General features: G+C 46.2%; 1 protein-coding gene across 2 annotated transcripts in view; it reads left to right on the plus strand.

Moving 5' to 3' along the window:
• Positions 1–17,278, plus strand: part of plod2 (procollagen-lysine, 2-oxoglutarate 5-dioxygenase 2) — a 23,222-nt gene continuing 5,944 nt past the window's right edge. The window contains exons 1-14 of one of the 2 annotated variants that reach the window (XM_049749159.2): positions 1–442; positions 3,397–3,488; positions 3,598–3,734; positions 4,327–4,490; positions 6,090–6,202; positions 6,281–6,344; positions 6,495–6,592; positions 7,010–7,111; positions 14,640–14,765; positions 14,839–14,960; positions 15,102–15,206; positions 15,656–15,781; positions 16,186–16,327; positions 16,815–16,877. In XM_049749159.2, coding sequence (XP_049605116.1) covers positions 340–442; positions 3,397–3,488; positions 3,598–3,734; positions 4,327–4,490; positions 6,090–6,202; positions 6,281–6,344; positions 6,495–6,592; positions 7,010–7,111; positions 14,640–14,765; positions 14,839–14,960; positions 15,102–15,206; positions 15,656–15,781; positions 16,186–16,327; positions 16,815–16,877 — 1,557 coding nt within the window. In that variant the 5' untranslated portion in view covers positions 1–339. The remainder of the gene's footprint in view (positions 443–3,396; positions 3,489–3,597; positions 3,735–4,326; positions 4,491–6,089; positions 6,203–6,280; positions 6,345–6,494; positions 6,593–7,009; positions 7,112–14,639; positions 14,766–14,838; positions 14,961–15,101; positions 15,207–15,655; positions 15,782–16,185; positions 16,328–16,814; positions 16,878–17,278) is intronic. The other variant, XM_049749160.2, reaches the window with a different exon arrangement.

The raw sequence follows: 17,278 nt of genomic DNA on the forward strand, positions 1-17,278 counted from the left end.
GGACACACTTTCACGCAGGACGTCGGCGTGTTAGGCACCGCTACAATCTTCCCTCCCTCGTCATCCGAGCCTTACGACACGCTGTCGCTCCATCTGGACCGTGCAACGCTGCATCAGCTGCATCAGCTGGATCTATCCCCCCCCCCCCCCCCCCCCCCCATCCCCTCAATATTACTGCTGTACTTCTTAAATTTCTTATTGTGAGAGCGTGTAGTCAAAAAAAGAAAAGAATCCTCTGGGGTTTTGCTTGTGACTGGGACTGCCTCGTGCCGGGCTTGAAGGCAATTAAGTAAGGTCAACTCTAGTCCGCCTCATTTGGGACGACGCACTTTAACAGGGATGGAGTACCTCAAGTTTTGCATTGTGTTTTCCTACTGGATGCGGTGTGCAAAAGCGGTCATGCCTACTGACACTCCACAGGGTCTTGCGCCTATTCCCAATGGTAAGAAGCTCCACGGTAACAATTTCTTTCTACTACTAGCATTGTGCATGCGATGCAGGTTTGAGATATGTCAACACAGCACAGAAGCGCTTAACTTTTATGACTTTTTATTGCTCCTGCAACAGGCTACCAATGCCTAAGGCCACTTTGGTTAGTCAAACTGAGGGGTCCGGTCCAACAGTGGGTCACATGCTGAAACTTGATCAATAGTCAACAAAACACACAGTTTATTGTGAAATGGCACTTTATCGTTGAACACAAGGTACCCCTGCATTTATATTTAGAATTGCATGGCAGACCTTATCAAATGCTTAAAAGTACTTTTATGGTACAATTACTGCAGGTTTCCCCACCCATGCTTAAAAGTGATGCCAAATCAACATAGCAAGCCCATAAAAGTTGAGTTAATACACCCTCCAGGGGCAAAATTATGAGAAGCGTGGCAGCCGCTTGCAAACGATGTGTTATTATGCTGGCTGCAAAGTTTGAAGGGCGCACTTGGCTGTCGGCTAAATGCCACCTAGGCGCGAGTATTCGCCAGCACACTGCTCCTCTATGACTTGGAGGCACAATGGGCTCGATTCTACAGGGTCAGGCAGGCCACCTGTTGGCTAGGCCCGTTTTGGAAAGTAACAGTGATGCCCCGCCACAGCACACTGACTGCCTGAATGAAACCTTTGACTGACTTCAACTGACCTTATGGACAACACTTCTGAGCATATAACCACGATTCAGCATTTTGAATTAACACCCAGAATGTCTACGACTAACAATAATGCGATAAATAGCTAAGCCGAACCAAAAAATGGATGAAAACTCAACAAAAAAGTTAATTTTGAATAGTGGTGTTAATGTTTGTGGTTGACTGCGACAAACCCTCAGCTTACTAAATTGACAACTTTTCCTGAACAGTGCAAATTTGTCAACTGTAATTTACAGAAACGGAAACTCCACCTTTGGTTCTGTTGAAAATGTATAATCACGTTCTCCATTGTCTCCAAGTCCTTTTCTAACACAGCAACAACCCTTTTGGCAGACAACGCCTGTAATCATACATCTGAACACCGCCAGGAGTTCGCCCAAAATGTCTGTCCAGCGTCTCCTTTTTCAGACAAATATGTACTGTATTGTCTGATTTTTTTTACAAGTTTCCATTTAAACAGACTTTCAAAAAACAGTTTCAGTCCAATACCAAATTGCACAACGTCAGGGCCATTCGATTTTTTGAATCAAATATCCTTCCAAAAAGTGAGAGAAATTTTTTGAATGACTATCTAACGTGAAAATTAAATCTTGCAGTGAACACAGCCAACAAAAGACATTCTCAAATTGCTATGAAAGCATTTTCCAGCAATTCAGTCACGTCGTTCGTTATGGTCTTGCTGCTATTCCGTTAACTGCAATGACTTTTTAATTTGAAAATAAACGTTATTTCTTGCGCAGTGGATAACCAAAACAATGTCAGGGCAGTTGGCAATCTGGTTCGTTCGGTCTCCCATTGTCGGTTAAGCCAAGATAATTGCAAACACATGCAGTGCTCGGTTTACAGTAGCTGCATGCGACTTGTGTTGCAGATTTGTTACAAACTTAATTCACATGTAAGAGGATGCATATCACTTCAAAACATTCAAATGGGGGGAAAAAAAAACTCCGACGTCTTGTCAAACAGGAAATATTCTGTTATTCTCATGAAGACGTTCCCATGCTTTGCATTTCCGCCCGCCGAGGTGGCTTTCGCGTGAACCTGTGAGTCACACCGTCTATGCATCAAAGTGTGAAACGTTTACTTTTGATAAATGCGGTACAGTGAAAGAGTGCGTATGTGTGTGTGTGTGTGTGGGGGGGGGGGGGGGGGGGGGGGGGGGGGTGTTGAGCAGCTCGAAATCCAATGCCTTCCTTTCTGTGGACACCTTGTGTTTAGTCTGACCGAGAAGCTATTTGTCCAAAAGTTATTTCTTTCCTGACAACTTCTTAGGTTCCAACAAAAACTGTGTATGGAACATCTGAGACTCACCAAAAATGTCTTGTCTCTGTAGTTGAAAAGTGTTTGTTACATGTTTTTAGAACCAAGACGATGTTCACCTTTGTGTTTACATGGAGAAAAATGAGATACCCGGTGGAAAGTGTCAGCTTAACTCTTACTAATTGACATGATGAGCCCATTTATTTTCAATTAAAGTGGCTAGTAAAGCATGATGGCCACTGCAAAGTACAGATACTGGCCAGTAAATTCCCTTTAATCGCATCAGCTGACTTATCTGTCTGTAATTACATGAACAGACCATGTCAGGGAGTTGTCCAAACATCTTGAGCCGAAGCTCTTCTGGGAACACGCTGAAAGTGTTTTCTGCCTGGGTCATCTTCTCACAAGAGCCAGGATGTCAAAGGGTCACTGTCTTGCACCTGTGTCAATTTGAATTCTCCGTGGGACCTTCAGGAGCTCATTATTTATCTGCCCCCGTCCTCAAATTTACTCAGCGGCCCATTCTGTTGTTTTCTGCCACAGCAGGTAGCTGTTTGTACAGAAAACAACCACTTGTTGTTTTATCTCAAACAGTGGACATAGACATACAAAAATAGTTCACGCTGGCCAAGCAAACACAGATCCACAGGAGAGTAAGTGAACATCAACAAAATTGCCATCGACTGAAAGCATTGCATCATCTGCAGTAACGTGCATTTTCTGTGATTTAGTTGCAAGTTACATTCACGGGAAGAAATTCCAGATCCCCTGTCAGCAAATACTGTACAAAGCATATTGGAGCCATTTGTTTCCAATCTGTTACAGAGCAGCATGACAGCACAGATAATGTGTTTCCTAGATGCAAATGGGAAGATTACCTTCCTACACTGCGCTACATCAGAAGTCCAAGAGTCGCTCTGTTATATTGCTTTTGACACGCAGAGTTTAGCATTCTAAGCGAATCAATCAGCTGTTTTTCTTTCCCCTCCAGAAAAATTGCTTGTGCTAACCGTGGCAACAGAAGAAACAGATGGCTTTGTCCGCTTCATGCAATCTGCAAACTATTTCAACTACACTGTGAAGGTGAGAGATGTTCAATTAACAATGCTACATTGGCACCATGCAAGCAAGTAATTAAACTTGGTCCATTCAAAAATGTGTCCCTATTTATTTGACTTGACTCCTGTCGCAGGTGTTGGGAATGGGAGAACAATGGAAGGGCGGTGATGTTGGACGCTCTATCGGTGGAGGACAAAAGGTCAGACTACTGAAGGAGGCCATGGAAGGTCTAGCTGACCAGGATGACCTTGTGGTCCTCTTTGTAGATAGGTATGTAGCATTTTGAGATTTGAGCTCGAGGGAGGATATCGTCTTTAATTTATTTTAAATACCCACATCAGGTCTGGCTCTATCACGCCACTGACAGCAATAATTACTTGGAAAGCTTTCCGAGAGAGGCGTTTCTGCAGATTCCAAGGTGTTATTGGTGTTATTGTGTTATTGTGGTGCAAAGCAACTCGCATTGCATGCTAGATGATTTACGAGTTGACAAACCGTGTCAATACGGTTTGGAACACTGACAATTATAATCCCACAGAGACATCTTTAATGTTCTGCAAGTCTACAGTACATAAATGTATTGGGACTCAATGTAGGTTTGAGTCTGAGGAAGCTCTGGAGTTCCCAAGTCGTCATGTGTAAACAGTTAGGCACAATTCCTCCCATTTGTCACAGCAAGCATCAACACGGCTTGACGAAAGGTCATTGAAGGAATGCTTGCTGATGTGAAGAATGTCCTCTTGTTTGAGAAAAGATTTGTATCTACCTGGAGCAAGAAGGGCCCAAAGTGGTGACGAGCTGACCTTAAACAGAGAAAATAAGCTTCTGTCTGCTTTTCACCATACCCATTTCTCCATTCTAGCTACGATCTTATCTTTGCCGGGGGACCAGAGGAGATTCTCAGGAAGTTCCAGCAAGCCAATCACAAAGTCATTTTTGCTGCAGAGGGAGTGATATGGCCAGATAAGCGATTGGCTGACAAGTACCCGTCGGTCCGCAGCGGCAAGCGCTACCTCAGCTCAGGAGGTGGGTTGCAAAACATTCAAAGTATGCTCAGAATGTGCATTGTATTTGGAAATGCTTTTGCCAAGATGATGTTGACCAGACAGGATGATGCAAGAGAGTGTCAAGCTGTGCTTATTTGCCTTACAATCCCGTCACACCCACTTCAGCCTCAAGCCTTTTATGGACCCTTTCCCTGACAATAAAATCAGATGAAGCATAATCGACAGTTTATTGTGGGGAGACCGCTTATCACTGCAACGACTCGAGACAAGTTCAACATTTAAGTGGTAGGACGGCTCCAAGGAATGCCAACAAACACGTGTGTGTTTTAAACATGAAACCACAAAATGTATATCATGATAGCTTGCTTTAAAACTAACGTATATTTTGATTGCCATGGCTGTTTTTCGGAACGGAGATAAGTTCATTCGCGTGACATACTTGCCCAACGACTTTTAAGCGTTACTTTAATAATATAGGAAAATGCTTGGAATTATATAGTGAAAGACAGTTATTTTGCACACCAAGATTTGGGTAACTCAAAGCAAGAAAAAAAAAAAAAAAAAAGCACTAAAAAATATTGATTGGGTCCTGCTATGTATCCAGGAGACATAATGACTGCTTTTGTCATGGTCATCAACATGCTGCGACATCCCATACTGTGGCCTGGCCGCCTTCGCTCTGATCATAGACTACTTTTAGCTTAGTTTTCAGCGACATGACATGTGGCTTTGCCTTGGCTCCCCTAATGTGCCGTTGTTTTTCTGAAATTGCTGGGTAGGCCAGCATTCTCATGGCTCCTACCAAAGTGAACATTTTAACGTTTGATCTTCTTCACTGAAGTAGAGTTTTGCTGGATTGGAATCAAGATCCGCATTTGTTTCAGTAGACCAACAATGTCATGAAAAATAAACTACATAACAAAGCTTTAAGCTTTAGGAACCAATCTACGGGGTTTTTACCATAACGTCACAGAGTTGGGAATCATTCGATCCAACATCCCATCAACTGACATGGCGACTTGTTTACAGTTGCCGTAGGCTTTTCTAAATGATAGTCTCAACCCTACAATCAGTCCATGTGGTCAGCGTCCCTGGGACAGTATAGAACAGACGGGAAGAGAGATTGCCATGATAACATCCATTTAGATGTATTTTAACCAGCTCAGTGGCCTAGTGGTAGAGTGTCCGCCCTGAGACTGGAAGGTTGTGGGTTCAAACCCCGGCTGGGTCATACCCAGGACTATAAAAATGGGACCCTTTGCCTCCCAGCTTGCCACTCAGCATCAAGGGTTGGAATTGGGAGGTTAGTTCACCAAACAATTCCCGAGCGCGCTGCTGCTCACTGCTCCCCTCTCCTCCAGGGGATGGATCTAAATCACATAGGGATGGATTAAATGCGGAGGACAAATTTCACCACACTCAGATGTGTGTGTGACGATCATTGGGACTTTAACTTTTTTTATTAGCACACAATGCCCTCTGTGCCCTCCTGTCAGACTTTTAAATCATATGGTGAAATACTTGGTGGACTTTATAGTCCTTTCTGACATACTTGACTCCAACTGGTTGCAGGTTATACATATATGTTTTTAATTCTCTCGCTGTTTATCACTTGCAGGAATAATTGGCTATGCCCCATACATCAACCGAATAGTTTCCCAGTGGAACCTTCATGACAATGATGATGACCAACTCTTCTACACGAAAATATTTGTGGATCCACTACAAAGAGTAAGCATTGAAAACTCCAATGATTAGATGACAATAATGACATTTCCTCAGCCAAACGAGACATAATTTATCTGTTAGGACACTCTCAACATGACGCTAGACCACAAGTGCCAGATTTTCCAGAACCTGCACGGGGCAATCGGTGAGAAATTCCAGAAAGTTCCGTTTCTTACTAATGTGTGGTGTTTTGGCTCTTTATTCTTCAAGCAATAAAGCACTGCACTATTTGTCCATACGTTATGTCAATTTCCGTAACCTGCTCTGATGTATCTCGTGTTCCCGCTTTTGGCAGACGAAGTGCTTCTCAAATTTGGAACCAACCGTGTGAGAGTGAGAAACACGGTGTACGATTCTCTGCCAGTGGTTGTCCATGGCAACGGGAACACCAAAGTGAGTCACAAATGACTTCAACGAGTTATGCTTGCAGTAGATTGAAAGGGACGGTCAAAGACAGCACTGATGCTCCTGAGCCAAAACTGTTGAGTCATTCTAACCAGTTTCAAACATCTGCAGAATAAACTTAAAATGGTAGAAAACTTGACACCAATCCAAGCAGGATAGCCATAGCTGAGTCTCTCCGAGTTCACAATCAAAATATTATAATTTGCTGAAACTGAGAATTGTGTGCTCAGCATCTCCCATATAAATGGCCTCGACTGGCACTTTACTGTGTAATTTTAAGATGCAACATTTTTAGCAAGTTACGGCCATATTAAAATAAATCTACTGACCCAGGAAAAATGCTGAAATTGCTGCTTATGCCATCATTAATCATCCATAACCAGCTCTGAGTTCCCTCCCACGCAGATCTACTTGAACTACTTGGCCAACTACGTGCCCAACACATGGAACTATGAACACGGCTGCAGCCACTGTGACGATGATGTCGTGGATATTTCTCAGTTGAAAGTAGGTCCCATTTTTCTTCCCATCGGCCTCGCGGAACATTTATCGTCAACACACCTCCTCGAGGCTGTAAGGAAAGGATGAAACACTGCCTGCCAGCCATCTGTCTAGACCAGGGGTGTCAAACTCATTTTTTTTGCAGGCCGCATTGCAGTCATAGCTTCTTTCAGAGGGCCATTATGACTGTCAACCCAAATAAATGTATGAGCATCTCATATTACTATATACTGCAAAAGCTACAAAACTAACTGACAAATAACTCGTTTTCAAATCAGACGAGTAAAAACTGGTCAAATATTTAAAAAAAAACAGATATTAAAACTGAAGACAATTTGCAATTCTAGTAATGACACGAATTTGATGCACAATTTATCTTCGCGGGCCACATAAAATGATGTGGCGGGCCGCATCTGGCCCCCGGGCCTTGAGTTTGACACCTGTGGTCTAGACCAGTGTTTCCCAACCTTTTTTTCATTCATGGCACACCTTTTCATTGGAAAAAATCTCACGGCACACCGCCAACAAAAATCTGTTAAGCTCCTATATTAAAATCAGTTATATTACAACGAAACACGTAGAGTCCTATCCCTATATATGTATGGAGAGTCGAATAATTTAATAGAAATAAATACTAAATATTCTTTAAATTGTATTCCTTTTTTTAAATAAAAGTGACCGTTTTTTAAAAAGGTTTTAGACGGTGTAAGAAATAAACTATTTAAAGTGATTGTGATTAAAATAAAAGAATCAACGTGATTTTGTTTACTGTTTTAGACTAGATCTATAAATATTGCAACAATAAGAACAAAGTCACTTTTAAAGACGCTCTGCTGTTCTGACAGCAGCTGAGTGGCTATCACAGTCGAGGAGTCTCGACTTGACTGCTTATTTTACGTATGTGAAAAATAACCAATCCAGGTTCTCTGGTTGAACTGCATCCTCTGATTTCCATCGGACCACAAACGCACCACAACCGTCATAGTGTCTGTCACCGTTAGCAAAAGCACACAGCAACACACACATAAACTGAATATGTGCCGATACAATACAATCATATCGACACATAATGAAATCTCAAGATTCTCCGATTCTCCACACATGCACGATTAGCAAGTCGCTGACCAGGCCTTGCGCGAACTGACCAGTGGTTTGGCGATCCTGTTTACAATGCGCTCCGTAATTAATATTGGACAGTCCCACGGCACAGCTGAACGTCTCTCACGGCACACCAGTGTGCCGCGGCACAGTGGTTGGGAAACTGGTCTAGACAGTCTGAGTAAGGTGCTGATTGTCCTATTGCAATAGATAAGCAAGACTATTGCTGCCACCCACGCCCTCTTTGCAGAAATAATAGACCTACCTACTAGACCAGATATGGGCAAACTACGGCCCGCGGGCCACATCCGGCCCGCGGGACCGTTTAATCCGGCCCGCCAACCCTAAATAAATTGTATTATTAAACTTTTTTTTTTCGGTCATTTTGCCTGCAATGACTGCGTTTCCCCAGTAGATGGGGAACCACTCGCCTGCCCATTTACTACCGGAAGCCGTGTCAGAAAGCTCGGTGCACACTCACAAGTGCGTGTACGTACTCAGTAGTACGGAAATGGCGCACTCGCGCTCTATTTGTAGCAGTGCCGAATTTAGAGCGTGGGCTGTGACGACAGCATTCTTGTAATTTGCGCGCCGAGTTTTCGGATCCAGTTTTACGCTAAAGCCACCCACAAACCTTCCCCTGGAATCCTTCCATTAAAATGAGTCGCCCAAGGAAAAGCAAGGTGGACACTGAGTGCCGAGTGTTTAAAAAGAGTGGCCAATTTGGCTCGACGTACGCGACGTGACGTTCAGCCACATGAACATCAACATCAAATGAACACTGAAAATGAAGGGGAGGCTTTCAAGTTTGTTGTAAAAAAATGCATTTTGAATATGATCTGTACAAATAGCAGGGATTGAAACTAGCGACCATTCTCATTTTCAAACAATGCAGGATGCTCAAGGACATTGATGCACCACCTGTTTGTGACTAATCTTAACCTTTAAAGTTCTTAAGGCTTACTTTAAGGAAGTGTTTTCCGTTTCCTCACTTCTGTTACCAGGTGTTTGTGAGTTAAAACTCTGCTCTGATTTTCAGATACCCCTCACCGTGTTGCCGTTTTGATTACTTTATTTGGATGTATGCTTTCACCGATTCTTCAAGATGATATATTTGGTCAAAATGTTTGCCGTTTGATGTGATCTCATAAGATAAACATACATCTTTCATTAATCTGACCTGCAGGCACTGAAGTGATGGAGACTGTTATTCATAATAACAGTGTCGTATTTTATGAGAATCACTGATAGCAGTTTTTTAGGGATGTTTTTTTTTTTAATGCTGTTAATAAATGCATTTGTTTTCAAAAAACTTGTTTTGAATATCCATGCTTTACTACCTACTAAAGGCCAAAACCTTTTATGCAATGACCTTTACAGGTCGTTTATATTACTTCACACAAACACTACATCCATCTGCTCCTGGTTCGGCCCCCCGGTCAAAATTTAGAACCCAATTCGGCCCGCAAGTCAAAAAGTTTGCCCACCCCTGTACTAGACCCTTTGGATCATCTTAAAAGAGCATAAGAGCAAGGGAAATTACTCAGGCAAGAGAAAGCCCGGCACGGCTGTGGTGCAGGATATGGCTTGCGTGGTTTTCTGAAGGGTTCATTTAAAGGGGTGTCACTGCTGACCGGCCTTCCTTTTTTGTGGGCTGCTCAGTATAGGTTTTTGTCTCCAGTTAGAGTGCTCATGTGGAAAATATGTCACAGAGTTCAGCCAAAAGCGCCAACGTATGCAATGGCAGGAACTTGGAAACATTTCAAGTTACGTGTCTGCTTAATGATGACCGCATTTGGAAGCGGAGCATACGGATCCAGTTTTTTATTTAACATCACATTAAGAGAACTGCTCAACAGTGATTTACAATATTTCTTTTAAGAGCCATGTGACACCCATGAAAAAATAGTGTCTCTAAATAGTTGAAGCTGATTCAAAACAATAATGAATCTAATGGTGATTTTGAGGATATACACATATACATAGATAACTTTGTGTGCTTTTGCTAAGAAATTGTTGTATACAATTTGAGTTTTAGTGCCAAAGACAATAACAAGCTCTGCAACCACATCCCAATGCTTTATTTTGTGTAAAAACACTGTCGACACTGGTCTGCTTCAGGGTTACTTTTATTTTCCTTCCCTCCTTACACATTGGCAGAATTCTTAAGACTCCCATCGTGTGCCTTAAAGCCAGACATTGCAAACCTTCAAATTATATGCCTCGGCTTGCATCCCTTTTCATTCCTGTCCCAGAGTCTTGCTATGAACTGGTCACGGATTGCAGACTGGGGTGAACTTTGGTGGCGGAAGGAGATTTTCCCGTGAAAATGTCCATCCATCCATCCATCCATCCATCCATCTTCTTCCGCTTATCCGGGGTCGGGTCGCGGGGGCAGCAGCTTTAGGAGGGACTCCCAGACTTCCCTCTCCCCAGCCACTTCATCCAGCTCATCCCGGGGGATCCCAAGGCGTTCCCAGGCCAGCTGAGAGACATAGTCTCTCCAGCGCGTCCTGGGTCGTCCCCGGGGTCTCCTACCGGTGGGACATGCCCGGAACACCTCCCCAGGGAGGCGTCCAGGAGGCATCCTGATAAGATGCCCGAGCCACCTCATCTGGCTCCTTATCAACGTGGAGGAGTAGCGACTCTACTCCGAGTCTCTCCCGGATGACCGAGCTTCTCACCCTATCTCTAAGGGAGAGCCCGGACATCCTGCGGAGAAAACTCATTTTGGCCGCTTGTATCCGAGATCTCGTTCTTTCGGTCACGACCCATAGCTCGTGACCATAGGTGAGGGTAGGAGCGTAAATCGACCGGTAAATTGAGAGCTTTGCCTTTTGGCTCAGCTCTCTCTTCACCACAACGGACCGGTACAGGGTCCGCATTACTGCCGACGCTGCACCGATCCGCCTGTCGATCTCACGCTCCATCCTCCCCTCACTCGTGAACAAGACTCAAAGATACTTGAACTCCTCCACTTGGGGCAGGATCTCATCCCCGATCCGGAGAGGGCATTCTACCCTTTTCCGATCGAGGACCATGGACTCGGATTTGGAGGTGCTGACCCTCATCCCGACCGCTTCACACTCGGCTGCGAACCGTTCCAGCGAGAGCTGGAGATCACGGCCTGAAGAAGCCAACAGCACCACGTCATCTGCAAAAAGCAGAGACGCGATGCTGAGGTCCCCAAACCGGACCCCCTCAACGCCTCGGCTGCGCCTAGAAATTCTGTCCATAAAAATTATGAACAGAATCGGTGACAAAGGGCAGCCTTGGCGGAGTCCAACCCTCACTGGGAACGAATCCGACTTACTGCCGGAAATGCGGACCAGACTCTGGCATCGGCCCTTATCAGTTGGCTCGGCACCCCGTACTCCCGAAGCACCCTCCACAGAACCTCCCGAGGGACACGGTCGAATGCCTTCTCCAAGTCCACAAAACACATGTGGACTGGTTGGGTAACCCTAACCCTAACCCTAACCCTAACTCCCATGCACCCTCGAGGATCCTGCCGATGGTGTAGAGCTGGTCCACTGTTCCACGGCCAGGACAAAAGCCACACTGCTCCTCCTGAATCCGAGGTTCGACCTCCCGACGCACCCTCCTCTCCAGCACCCCTGAATAGACCTTACCAGGGAGGCTGAGGAGTGTGATTCCCCTGTAATTGGAACACACCCTCCGGTCCCCCTTCTTAAAGAGGGGAACCACCACTCCAGTCTGCCAATCCAGAGGCACTGTCCCCGATGTCCATGCAACGTTGTAGAGGGGTGTCAGCCATGACACCCCAACAACATCCAGAGCCTTTAAGAACTCCGGGCGGATCTCATCCACCCCCGGGGCCTTGCCACCGAGGAGTTTTTTAACTACCTCAGTGACTTCGACCCCAGAGATTGGAGAATCCGCCTCAGAGTCTCCAGGCCCTGCTTCCTCAATGGAAGGCGTGTAGGTGGAATTGAGGAGGTCTTCGAAGTATTCTCCCCACCGACTCACGACGTCCCGAGTCGAGATCAGCAGTGCGCCATCCCCACTGTAAACAGTGTTGACGTTGCACTGCTTCCCCCTCCTGAGACGCCGGATGGTGGACCAGAATTTCCTCGAAGCCGTTCGAAAGTCATTCTCCATGGCCTCACCAAACTCCTCCCACGCCCGGGTTTTTGCCTCAGCAACCGCCGAAGCCGCGTTCCGCTTGGCCATCCGGTACCTGTCAGCTGCCTCCGGAGTACCGCAGGCCAAAACGGCCTGATAGGACTCCTTCTTCAGCTTGACAGCATCCCTTACCGCCGATGTCCACCAGCGGGTTCGGGGATTGCCGCCACGACAGGCACCAACGACCTTACGGCCACAGATCCGGTCGGCCGCCTCAACAATGGAGGCGCGGAACATGGTCCACTCAGACTCAATGTCCCCCGCCTCCCCCGGGACGTGGGAAAAGCTCTGCCGGAGGTGGGAGTTGAAGCTCTTCCTGACAGGAGATTCTGCCAGACGTTCCCAGCAGACCCTCACAGAGCGTTTGGGTCTGCCAGGTCGGACCGGCATCTTCCCCCACCATCGGAGCCAACCCACCACCAGGTGGTGATCAGTTGACAGCTCCGCCCCTCTCTTCACCCGAGTGTCCAAAACATGCGGCCGCAAATCCGATGACACGACTACAAAGTCGATCATCGAACTGCGGCCTAGGGTGTCCTGGTGCCAAGTGCACACATGGACACCCTTATGTTTGAACATGGTGTTCATTATTGAAAATCCGTGTCGAGCACAGAAGTCCAACAATAGAACACCGCTCGGGTTCAGATCGGGGGGGGCCGTTCCTCCCAATCACGCCCTTCCAGGTCTCACTGTCATTGCCCAGGTGAGCATTGAAGTCACCCAGTAGAACGATAGAGTCCCCAGAAGGAGCGCTCTCCAGCACTTCCTCCAGGGACCCCAAGAAGGGTGGGTACTCTGAGCTGCCGTTTGGTGCATAGACACAAACAACAGTCAGGACCTGTCCCCCCACCCGAATGCGGAGGGAGGCTACCCTCTCGTTCACCGGGGTGAACCCCAATGTGCAGGCGCCCAGCCGGGGGGCAATAAGTATACCCACACCTGCTCGACGCCTCTCACCGTGGGCAACTCCAGAGTGGAAGAGAGTCCAGCCCCTCTCGAGAGGGCTTGTACCGGAACCCAAACTGTGCGTGGAGGCTAGTCCGATTATATCTAGTCGGAATCTTTCTGCCTCGCACACCAGCTCGGGCTCCTTTCCAGCCAGAGAGGTGACATTCCATGTCCCAAGAGCCAGCTTCTGCAGCCGGGGATCAGACCACCAAGGTCCCTTCCTTTGGCTGCCGCACAGCTCACATTGCACCCGACCCCTTCGGCCCCTCCCACAGGTGGTGAGCCCATGGGAAGGGGGACGCACGTTTCCATTTCGGGCTATGCCCGGCCGGGCCCCATGGGCGAAGGCCCGGCCACCAGACGCTCGCCTTCGAGCCCCGCCTCCAGGCCTGGTTCCAGAGGGAGGCCCCGGTGACCCGCGTCCGGGCGAGGGAAAACAAAGTCCATTTGTGTTTTTCATCATAAGGGGCTTGGGTGAGCCGTGCTTTGTCTGACCCCTCACCTAGGACCCGTTTGCCATGGGTGACCCTACCAGGGTCATGAAGCCCCCGACAACATGGCTCCTAGGATCATAGGGGCACGCAAACCCCTCCACCACGGTAAGGTGAGGACTCACAGCGGGGTCCCGTGAAAATGTTTGCTCTTTAATTCCTTTTTTTTCTAACTGACTAAATATAAAGTCATACGTGGCACTCGCAAGCAGAAATGAAAAATCTCAATAGGAACTTCATGACACAAACCTGTTCTGCTGTGCGGGATTTCATTGGAATGCACCTTTAACCAGATGGTCTCGATCTTGTCAGCAAAGCGACACGAATGTAAACCAAAAAGCTCGACTGATGAGAATGCCATTTCAAAGTATAAACAGAGCTAATGTGAGGTGTCAAACGTTTGCATGATTTATGCTAAATAGTGAAGGTGGCTCGGTGGTGCACTGGATAGCACGTCCGCCTCGCAGTTAGGAGTTCGATTCCACCTCCGGCCCTCCCTGTGTGGAGTTTGCATGTTCTCCCCGCGTGGGTTTTCTCCGGGCACTCCGGTTTCCTCCCACATCCCAAAAACATGCTTGGTAGGCCGATTGAGCACTCCAAATTGTCCCTAGGTGTGTGTGCGAGTGCGGATGGTTCTTTGTCTCTGTGTGCCCTGCAATTGGCTGGCAACCAGTTCAGGGTGTCCCCCGCCTACTGCCCGTTGATGGCTGGGATAGGCTCCGGGACGCCCGTGACCCCCGTGGGGACTAAGCGGTTCAGAAAATGGATGGATGGATGGATGCTAAATAGTGTGCGATTTGCCGGACCTGATGTTTGAAATGTCACTCTTCTGTTGTGTTCAATTTCAACAGGACTACCCCAATGTCCTCCTCGGAGTCTTCATTGAGCACCCAACGCCATTTCTCTCTGAGTTCTTCCAACGTTTGATGACGTTGGATTATCCCAAAGATAAACTCAAGGTCTTTGTCCACAATCATGTGAGTATGAGTACAATGTTTTCAAGCATTTTTCCTACGTATGGCTTTCTAACTTATGATGCCCGATTGTCAGGAGGTTTACCACGAAAGGCACATGCAGAGGTTTTGGGAGGAACACCGGAACGTGTTCAGCAGCTTAAAGGTCGTTGGACCGGAAGAAAATCTCAGCCAAGGAGAGGCCAGAAACATGGCCATGTATGTAAAACAAGCCTCAGATTAGTTCATGGCTCTTTAAACGTTTCACTGCCTTTGATGATTGAGTTGGTCAGACAAAATATTAGCGCACCCTGGCTTTGAGGAATGCACTTTTTTTTTTCTTTGGCCTGGTGTCTTTAGGGATCTTTGTCGCCAGGATGCCACATGTGACTTCTACTTCAGCATCGACTCGGACGTGATGCTCACCAACGCACAGACTCTGAAGCTCCTCATCGAGCAGAACAGGTAACTGGAAAAAACTCTCATGTTGCTGTTAAGTTCATGAGACTTTTGAATTTATTCTCCGAGTGGTAAAACAACAGGCGCGTCACAACGGAGCGACTGAGAGTTTAAAAATAATTCACGCCGGCTTCCTGTTTTTCCCGACCACATGGAAACGGCGAAAGCATCTACAGCGCTAACCCCGAAGTGCCACTTTGCGTTAGGCAAAAAAACAAACATGCAAACACCTCTCATTTCAGCAACCCATAAAATGCAAAGAAAGTATCCCACAAACGACATGTCACGACGGCCTTAGCTGAGCATTGCATGCTAAGCAAATGTCTTCCAGGGTTATTTGGAGGGAGAGTGGGAATTTGTCAAGTTACCAATTAAAAGAATGAAAAAAGTGTCATAAGTGGAGAAGCATCTTGACAAAGTCTTATGCCATTCTTACCACTACTGTTCTTCTACAGGAAGATCATCGGTCCCCTCGTCACTCGCCACAACAAGCTGTGGTCCAACTTCTGGGGCGCGTTGAGTCTGGATGGTTATTACGCCCGCTCGGAAGATTACGTTGACATTGTGCAGAGAAAACGAGTGTAAGTATGCTATGTTTGAACATGTGCGCGTGTGCCGCTTCACCAACCGCTAGCTACAAAATATTGCTAGCAGATGGCACACCATCACTAAATCTCAACCTGACCGACGGCCGGCAAATGTACCAAGTTTAACTGGCTCAAGTCACTTGTATGTGTCTAAAAAATAGTTTTATAACTGCGGCCAGACAAGGGCAAAGGAACAAACAGTGCCCCCGACAACATTAAAACCGACCATCCATGAAGGTTAAGGCCTGCGAGGCCAAATGAAAACAGCATTAAATCATCACGCCGCCATACTACACACCTTGGCTCGTGGATTACAACAAAAAAATCTCCACATGAATGTCAGCTCGTCACATTTGAGTGACAATAGCGAGAAGAGTTTTATTTTGCCTTGTTTCCAGGGGTGTGTGGAACATTCCTTACATGGCGCATATCTACCTGGTCAAGGGTGATGTTCTAAGAAAGGAGTTGAAAGAAAGGAACTACTTTGTTCTTGAGAAACTGGACCCCGATATGGCAATGTGTAAACATATCAGAGATGTGGTAAGGATGGCTTTTGATGTATTTATGCTTCTCCAAAAGACATTTGAGAGCAATATCAATGCTATGAATGATTACCCTATCAAAAGTCAACAGCGCAATGGAATGTGATCAATGGCTAGTATACGTTTGAAATGCATTTTGTGTCGTGACGGCATGATGGTACTGTGTTCATGTTAACGGTCAGCTTTATGTGTTGTCTTTCCTGGTCACATGTTGTTTTTAACCGCTAGCTGACGACGGCCCGATCCATGTTTTTCAACTTTTTAACATCCAAACTGTTTGTCGTCATTGCTTCAAGCTGTTGATATGCAACCTGTGCACTGCACTACATCAGGTCTATTTCCAACTTGGAGCCTTTTGCATCCGCTTCAGAGGGAGTCTTGCTTCTTTTTCCCATGCAGCCGCATTTCCTCATGTTGCTCTGTGTCTTGATCTGAAATAATAACTCATGTTATCCTATTTACATGATGCCTCTCCTTCGTTTTAGACCAGTCAGAGAGAAAAAGAGTCCCCTTCTCCGGAATCATTCCATATGCTCAGGCCCCCAAAGGTTTCCATTTGTTTTGATTACTGTTGTTATCTGAAAGATCCATTTCCAAACGGGTTAGCACTCAGAAGCCATTCCAAGCTTCGGCTTGTTCTAATCTTTGGGTGGATGCTGAAGTGTTTCATAATACATAAGTATTCTGTACAAGTGCATTTCTTCGGGAACATGAATTTGTCGTTGTCGATTTGAAGGTTCTGAAATTTAACCAGATCTGCTGTCCCAAGAATCAAGGAGGAGAAAGAATATTGAAAATCATTATATATTCAAGACCCCTGTCCTGATGCTTGACTGTGAAACTGCTTCATCTCAACATCAGACTAGGCTCTTCTCATCCATTGTAAATGACTTTTGATGATGGCCAATTGGCAACTGACATCGATTATGATCCTGGCAAAGCCTAGTCT

The sequence above is a fragment of the Syngnathus scovelli genome, chromosome 18, assembly GCF_024217435.2.
Source record: "Syngnathus scovelli strain Florida chromosome 18, RoL_Ssco_1.2, whole genome shotgun sequence".
Taxonomy (NCBI): domain Eukaryota; kingdom Metazoa; phylum Chordata; class Actinopteri; order Syngnathiformes; family Syngnathidae; genus Syngnathus; species Syngnathus scovelli.